The sequence below is a fragment of the Papio anubis genome, chromosome 16 (assembly GCF_008728515.1).
Source record: "Papio anubis isolate 15944 chromosome 16, Panubis1.0, whole genome shotgun sequence".
In the NCBI taxonomy this organism is placed as follows: Eukaryota; Metazoa; Chordata; class Mammalia; order Primates; family Cercopithecidae; genus Papio; species Papio anubis.
This window is the reverse complement of record NC_044991.1, coordinates 35821002-35828920: the sequence shown is the minus strand read 5'-3', so window position 1 is coordinate 35828920 and position 7919 is coordinate 35821002. Positions and strand designations below refer to the sequence as shown.

General features: G+C 56.4%; 1 protein-coding gene across 2 annotated transcripts; it reads right to left on the bottom strand.

The window, feature by feature from the left end:
* Positions 1 to 240: 240 nt before the first annotated feature.
* FOXA2 (forkhead box A2) lies at positions 241 to 4622 on the bottom strand. 2 transcript variants are annotated; one of them, XM_021921303.2, is made up of 3 exons: positions 4406 to 4622; positions 3305 to 3374; positions 241 to 2266 (listed from the first exon to the last, which is right to left on the bottom strand). In XM_021921303.2, the coding sequence occupies exons 2-3, from the start codon at positions 3371 to 3373 to the stop codon at positions 962 to 964; spliced, it is 1374 nt and encodes a 457-aa protein (XP_021776995.2). In that variant the 5' UTR covers position 3374; positions 4406 to 4622; the 3' UTR covers positions 241 to 961. The 2 variants fall into 2 exon arrangements, with proteins under 2 accessions (XP_021776995.2, XP_021776994.2); XM_021921302.2 differs by lacking the exon at positions 4406 to 4622 and having other exon boundaries at positions 3305 to 3575.
* Positions 4623 to 7919: the final 3297 nt, after the last annotated feature.

The following is a 7919-nucleotide window of genomic DNA, read 5'->3' as shown; positions in this document are numbered from 1 at the left end:
GAAATGTTAATTGCAGAATTTCGGGAGCAGGGTCCATGTGTGCCTACTGTAAAATTCATTCAATTTTGGTATGTCTGAAAATTTTAATAATAAACTGTTGGGAAAACAGCAACACTCCCTGGACCAAAATAAAATACAACCTGCAACCAGTCAGGGTATCCCTCCCTCCTTCTTGAAATAACTTCCAAGTTTGTATATTTTTTGAGCCAAGTGAAGAAAAGAAAAATCTGGAAGAAAAGATTCAAGGGATGAAACCGGGTATAACACTTTAATATAGATATGTGGAACTCTGGCCCTTGCAGCCAGAATACACATTTATAAGCCATAAATAAAGCACGCAGAAACCATAAATTAATCAGACCCGAGACCTGGATTTCACCGTGTCAAGATTGGGAATGCATTTTTTTTCTTTTTCTTGGTCATTTACAACAGACCCTTACATTATTTTTTTCCTGTTTTTAAACAATAGTACAACCCTCTGGTTCTGTTAAAACTACGTGGTTTTACACCGAGTCACTCACAAAAGTTTTTTTTCTTTCTTTTTTTTTTTTTTTTTTTTTTTAAGTAAGACTTCCCTGCAACAACAGCAATGGAGGAGAACAACAACAACAACAAAAAATCAGAATCTGCAGGTGCTTGAAGAAGCAGGAGTCTTTACACAGTAGTGGCAACCGGAGGCTTTTTTTTTTTTTTTTTTTTTTTTTTTTTGATTTTATATTCTTTCCCGTTTTCCTCGTTATATAGAACGTGGGGCATCAAGTGTGACCCTCTGTTTGGGACAAAAGGGCTGCAGCGGGTGAGGGGAGACTGCTGTCTTGGGGGTGTTGGGGTGGGGTTGTTATTGATTTCTTCCCTTTCATCTCTGCAACACCGTCTCCCCAAAGTCTCGACCCCCACTTGCTCTCTCGCTTATCCTGGATCCGGGCTGCCAGAGTCATCCGGGCCTGAAGCCGTCGTCTTCTTAAGAGGAGTTCATAATGGGCCGGGAGTACACCCCCTGGTAGTAAGAGGTATCTGCGGCCAGGGGCGAAGCGTCCAGGCCCGTTTTGTTCGTGACCGGGCCCATGGCCAAGCTGCCAGGCATGGGGGAACCGTAGCCGGGGTAGTGCATCACCTGTTCGTAGGCCTTGAGGTCCATTTTGTGGGGTTGGTGGTGGTGGTGGCTGTGGTGGTGCTGCTGCTCCGAGGACATGAGGTTGTTGATGGAGAACGGGTGGTTGAAGGCGTAGTGGTGCTCCGGCTTCAGGTGGGCCTCAGGCGGCAGGCCTGGGTGGTGGGGCGGGCCCAGCAGGTGGGCCGCGGCCTGCTGCTGCTGCCCGGGAGAGGGCGCCGGCTCTGGGGGGCTCAGTGCTGCAGCAGGCGTCCCTTTCATCTCTCCCAGGCCCCCTCGCTTGTGCTCCTGGCACGGGGAGGCGCTCGAGTGAGGCGACTCGGTGCCAGCAGGAGTCTCGGAGGCCGGCCCCGCGGCCTCCCCGAGTTGAGCCTGCGACGCCTGGGTCCCGGCGGCCGCCTTCTTGCCACTGCCCGCGGCGCCTGCGGCCTCCTTCAGCGCCAGCTGCTTCTCGCACTTGAAGCGCTTCTGGCGGCGCAGGTAGCAGCCGTTCTCGAACATGTTGCCCGAGTCAGGGTGCAGGGTCCAGAAGGAGCCCTTGCCGGGCTTGTCCGGAGAGCGGGGCACCTTCAGGAAGCAGTCGTTGAAGGAGAGCGAGTGGCGGATGGAGTTCTGCCAGCGCTGCTGGTTCTGCCGGTAGAAGGGGAAGAGGTCCATGATCCACTGGTAGATCTCGCTCAGTGTCAGCATCTTGTTGGGGCTCTGCTGGATGGCCATGGTGATGAGCGAGATGTACGAGTAGGGAGGCTTTGCGTGCGTGTAGCTGCGCCGGTAGGTCTTGGGGTCGCGCGCGCGGCTCAGGCCCGCCTGCCCGTACATGGGGCTCATGGAGTTCATGTTGGCGTAGGGGGCCAGGCCGCCCATGGCCCCGGCCGCCTGCCCCCCGAGCGGGCTCAGGCTGGGACTCAAGTGCGGTCCCATGCCCGCCACGCCGGCCGCCCCGGCCGAGGCGCCCATGCCCGCCATGGCGCCCGCGCCGGGGGACATGCCCGCCAGGGACGGGCTCATGCCTGTGCCCACGTACGACGACATGTTCATGGAGCCCGCGCTCATGTTGCCCGAGCCGCTGCCCATGGCGGCCGCCGACATGCTCATGTAAGTGTTCATGCCGTTCATCCCCAGGCCGGCGTTCATGTTGCTCACGGAGGAGTAGCCCTGCGGACAGAGCCCCGGGAGGGAGGCGACAGCGTTAGCACCGCGGCTCGAGGGTGCCCAGATCTCCCACCCACCGCCCAGGCCTCTGCCTCCGAGGAGGCCTCCGGGGAGCCCTTTCCTCCCTTGTGGCCCAGTTTCCGGACTCCTTGTCTGTTTCATCCAGGGAGAGCCATGATCGATCACCCTTGGGAAGGTGGAGAGCGGATTGCTGCTTGGGTATGTGGCCCGTTCCTAGCCCTTCTCCACCTCGCCCAGATTCTAGAACAGGGGTCCCATGGAGTACTCCCAAACCAGAACCCCAAATGCATTTCCCTGCCCCAGAGTCTCCCCAAAGTCTCCTACCAGCATACTGAGCTGGCGCCGAGGCCCGAAGTCCCCGGACGCCACCTTTGGTCGCAGCAAACAACCTGCGGGACACCTCGCGGGGCGCCTCAGGCTGCCTCCAGTGAAGACTGTCCCTGATCCCCTCTGTCCCGTCTCCCTCCCGGGACCCCCTCCCTTGTTCCAGGGAATCCGAAAGGCAGCGCCTGTGCGGAGTGCGGGGGCTGCCGGAGGCACTGAATGGGGCAATAGGGAAGGAACCGAGACCTAAACTACACGCGGCTGAGCTTTGCAGGCACAAACTTTCTTTCTCTTTGTCCACTAGTCTTTGACTCTGCCTCCACTTCAGCCCCCAACTCCTACCCATCTTCTCCTTCTCAGCTCCCCACCCCCTCGCCGGCCGACCTCCCACCCCTCCCCAGCCGCGCGCTGCCAAACATAACTCTGTTAGGATAGTGCGTGGCTCGGCCACGAAGAGGATTTGGAGGCGCCGCAAGTCAATATTTGATCACAAAGTTAATATTATCTCAAGGCTAACAGTGTGTCGTATAAAAAAGAGACCCATTTGATTCCAAGGAGGGCGGAAAAGGCGGCTGCCCAGAAAGGCTGGGGTTGTGGGGCGGGGGTGGGGGGGTGTCAGCGAGGGAAGCGGTCCTGAGGTTGGGGAAGGAGCGAGCGCCGCCGCTCCACTTCCCCCTGGAAAAGACGAGCGCTTACCTCGGGCTCGGCATAGTAGCTGCTCCAGTCGGACGGCTCGTGCCCTTCCATCTTCACCGCTCCCAGCATACTGGAAGCCGAGTGCATGGCAGTTTAAAATTTAACAGCCACAACAAACGACCAGTAATCACCCCCCACCCCCACCCTCTTTTAAAAAAAGTCAGCCAAGGCACCGTCCCCTCCTCCCTCCCTCTCTCGCTCTCCCTCTCCCTGGGCTCCACTCCCTCTCTCTCCCTGGGCCGGCCGGAGGCGGTAGTTGGAAGTGGGCGGGAGTGGGGGGGGCGAGGAGCGGAGGAGGCCCCGGCCAGCGCCCCGCGGCAGGGAGCGCCCGCCGCCGCCGCCGCGCTCACGGGCTGCCGGGTGGCGGCTGAGGTTGGCAGTGCAGAGCTGCCCCGAGGCGGCGGGAAGCGCGCGGCGCGGGGGCTGGTTGGGGGGGGGGGGGGGGGGGGGGGGAGGAGGAGAAGGAAGGAGGAGGAGGAGGTGATGGTGGTGGTGTAGGAGGAGGAGGAGGAGGAGGAGGAGGAGGTGTGGACCGCGGAGCCGACAAGTGCCGCAGTGACGTGGGCGGCTGGTGATATAGCGCGGCGCGCTGGCGCGGGCCTCCAATCCCCAGACCCGGGGCAGCCCATTTGAATAATCAGCTCACACCTAGGTGAGAGGGAGCCGCAGCCGGCGCTCCGCACCTGCCCCTCCGTGCCTGCCGCCCGCCCCACCGCCGCGGCGCCCCACCGCCGCGGCGCCCCGCACTCCTGGGCGGGCCAGGGGAGCGGGCCGGGCGGGCGATCGGGCACACGGGATCCCTGGTCGAGCCCCCTTTCCTCCCGGGTCTACGGCGAGTCCCCTGAGGAAGGAGGGACCTGGGAGGAGACCACCCTCGGGGGCGGCTCTGGCCTCAGGCCCCCGCCCCGTTCCATCGCGCCGTGGCGCCCGGTGCGCCTGTCGGAGCGCGCGTCCGGCCTCAGTGCCCCGCAGATCCCTATGAAAGCCGGATTTATTTATGCCGGGTTTCTTCGCTCTCAGTGCTCATTCTCTGTCAAAACAGCAAGCCCATGACAACCAATTTGCAAAGTGCTGTCCTATTTAGAAAAACTGTGTACACACCTTTAACTCGCCCGCCGCTGCTCCTGCGAGGCCCCTCCTTGTTAGAGTTCAGACCCGGAACGGCCTCGGGAGACGCGCCGGGCGCACGGTCCGGCCGCCTGGGCTCTCGGCCTCCTCAGAGCCCGGCAGCCAGCGACCCGCAGTGGGGCGGCCGGCGCCTGGCGCAAGCAGCCCCTCCAGCAGCGGCCGACGGTTGGGAGGCTGAGATAGGTCTCTGATATTCAGGCCGGCGTGTTTCAAGGTTACTTTTCAGTCACAACCGAGGTGCCCACAGCATTTCGTAACTAAAACAAACAGGGCAGGAGGTGGGGAGGGAGGGGTAAGGAGGGAAGAATCCAGGAATCAATGATGGGGCATATGGAGTTGACTTCAAGAGGGTCTCTGTCCTCTCTGTCTTCCAGAGGGACTGCTTTATAAAAATTGGAAACTCCAGAAATCGTATACTTTTCTTTCCCCTGCAGCTCTTGGGTTCAAAAATTGTCTTCTGTTCTGGGTTAGCCTGTGAGCCCAGATTTGAAGTGGGGGGATATTGCAGGTGTTTGGATGTGGAGGTTCTTTCTTGGTTCTGAAAAACTGGCTGGGCCTTGGGGATCCAGCCCTGTACCCACACCCTCAGACACAGAGAACGCATAGGAAATAGTGGGCATCCAGCCCACCTGTCCAAAATTGGGGGCGATGGTGGCAGAAGACAGACGAGATGGCAGACACAGAGCTTCGCATTGAAGCTTGAGTAAGGGTGAGGCTGGAAGGCAAGAGAGCAGGGAGCAGTAGGCACAGGGGAACCACCTCCCCAACCCGAGGACTCTCAGGTCCGCAGGGTTTGGGCCACAGGAGGAAGCCGCCAGCAGCACCCTTTGCTGCTGAAATGCAGGTAGTTTGGAGAATTCATAATGAGGACATTAATAAGCCCGCTGAGCCAGGATTCTCCCCCAAATTCAAGGTCTGCACCTCCGCGGAAGCCGTGCCCATCGGTCCCCAGAGTGCTGAAGGCTCCCACGAGGGGCAGGTCAGCCCGGTGCGCTAGGGAAGGGGCTTGATGGTGTGTACGGCTACGTAGTGAACGTGGAGGTGTGCGCAGAAGAGTCAGAGGGGTTAGATCCCTAGCATTTCCCACGAGATCCCACCTAGCGCGTGCATGGGAGCAACTTCATCACTCCACCGAGGGCAGGGAAAGAGAAGTACGCATTGGAGCTCAAAGAATGAGCAATTTTTCAAAAGCTTTCTCCACAGGCCAGGGCAGATACACACACACACACACACACACACACACACACACCCCAAAACTCAATGTTATGTTTGACCTAGTCTGTGCGTGTGCTGTATGAGAGTGTTTGTGAGCTTATGTGGGTGCCCACTCCCCTTTCTATTTTTGCTCCTGGTTGAAAATTTGGTCCCAGAAATTATTCCAGGAACAGAAGGAGCGAGCTGGAGAGCTGCAGGAGGAGGGGGTGCTACCCTTCCAAGGAGCTGACTTTGCAAGCCCCCACCTCCACCCCAGCTCTATCGGTGGCCGGGGTCAGGGACACCAGAGAGCGCTCGGCGGGGCTTCCACAGTGACAGGGTGCCCCCTGTCGGCCGCCAGGCCCGCGGGACCGACCCAAGTCCTCATTTACCCCCGCTATCCCAACCCGGCAGCTCCAGCACTCAAGCACCTTCTCCCCCGCTCTCCCAGTCGCTCCGAAAATACCTTCTGAGGGACTCGGCCTTTTTGGAGCCCCAACCCCTAAGTTCTGCGCGAACCCAAACCGGCCTCCTGCGCCCTGGCGAGGTTCTGGGAGCTCCGGTAGGGTAGGGCTGGGTGACGCCGCCTAGAGTCTTGGAGCAGTCACTCCCGCACCCTCCCGGCACGCCCACCCCATGGGAATGCGAGCGGGGTCTACGGTTAGCTTTAGCTTTAGGCAGCGGGGAGCGGGACACCAACGGGCTGCGAAGGAAGCAGGGACGTTCAGACAGCCTGGGGTTCTCATTCCCTTCCAGCTCAGCGGTCTTTGGAGCTGCTCCTTCCCGGAGCTCCGATTTCTTAAGGGTTATCCAGAGTTCTGGCTCAGGCTTGAATGCTGAAGATTGCTCCCGGAGATTCTCTCCAGAAAAAAGTTCGCGGGGACCTAGGGCTGCAGATGTTTCTCCCGATCCCTCTTTAGTCTACCCTCATGTAGGGCTGAGACCTACAAAGCCCTTTCCTTTTCATTTTGTTAGGTCACCGCCGGCTTCTATAATAAAAAGCTGCTTTATAACTGAGGACTGTGTTTGGGGTTAGCACGCTATTTTTATTTTGGATGTTGCCTCAATGGCGAAGTCATAAGACTCGAGTTCAAATCCGGGCCTCCTCTGCTCTCCCTGGGAAGAAAACACCCAGGCCATCCAGGTCTTCTAGGCCTTCATCTTGCTGGAACAATCCTGCGTTCCCCTAGCAAAAGTCCTTCCTAGAGCTCTCTTTGTCACATGAAACTAACCAGTGCAGAAGGGGCATCACTGAACAGAACTCAATTTTCCTAAGTGAGAACCCATGAAATACCTAAGGAGAAAAACAATAAAGGTCCCATTAATACTCCAATTCCTAAAACCTTTCAGAGAATAAATACTTAGGCAAGGCCTTGCTCAAAGTTCCCTAAGGTGTTTAGAGCAACATAAGCCAGATATGTAGGCAAGATGAAGGCAGAGGGGATGGAAAAGTAACAACACAGTCTTGGGAAAATATGCATTTTTACTTTCATATAAGCTTTTTAATTGATAAAAAAGCAGATGACCAAACACCCCTTATTCATTCTATGGATGAATCTCAAGTTTCAATAAAGAAAAGGCATATCATGTGTCAAGGATTATAATCAACATTTAACTTTTTTTGGGTGGGTTGTTATTTCTGAAATGTACTAAAAAATCAGCCAGGCGCGGTGGCTCATACCTGTAATCCCAGCACTTTGGGAGGCCGAGGTGGGCGGATCACCTTAGGTCAGGAGTTCAAGACCAGCCTGACCAACATGGTGAAAACCCGTCTTTACTAAAAATACAAAACCCGTCTTTACTAAAAATACAAAATTTGCAGGACATGGTGGCCCATGCCTGTAATCCCAGCTACTTTGGAGGCTGAGGCAGGAGAATCACTTGAACCCGGGAGGCAGAGGTTCCAGTGAGCTGAGATCGTGCCATTGCACTCCAGCCTGAGCAACAAGAGCAAAACTCCATCTCAAAAAAAAAAAAAAAAAAAAAAAATCAGACCATCAGAATTTGTCTACTTGGCACTGAGCACACCTTCAAACACTTATGTTGGTTTTCATGGTTCTTGGATGGTCAAAACACCAGTTGTTTATGGAGAGGGCAACTGAAAAGGTCATTAGCTAAGAACACCTTATCAGAGGGTATTTATGTAAAAGAATAAAAAAAATTCAACATGTTGCAGCCGTCAGCAAAAGCTCAGGAAAATGCTGATAAAGGGGGAGGCAAGGTGCAACATTTTAAGTTAAATACTCTGTGCACCTGAGTGCAATCTATCTCTCCACCACAAGATCCACAGGAA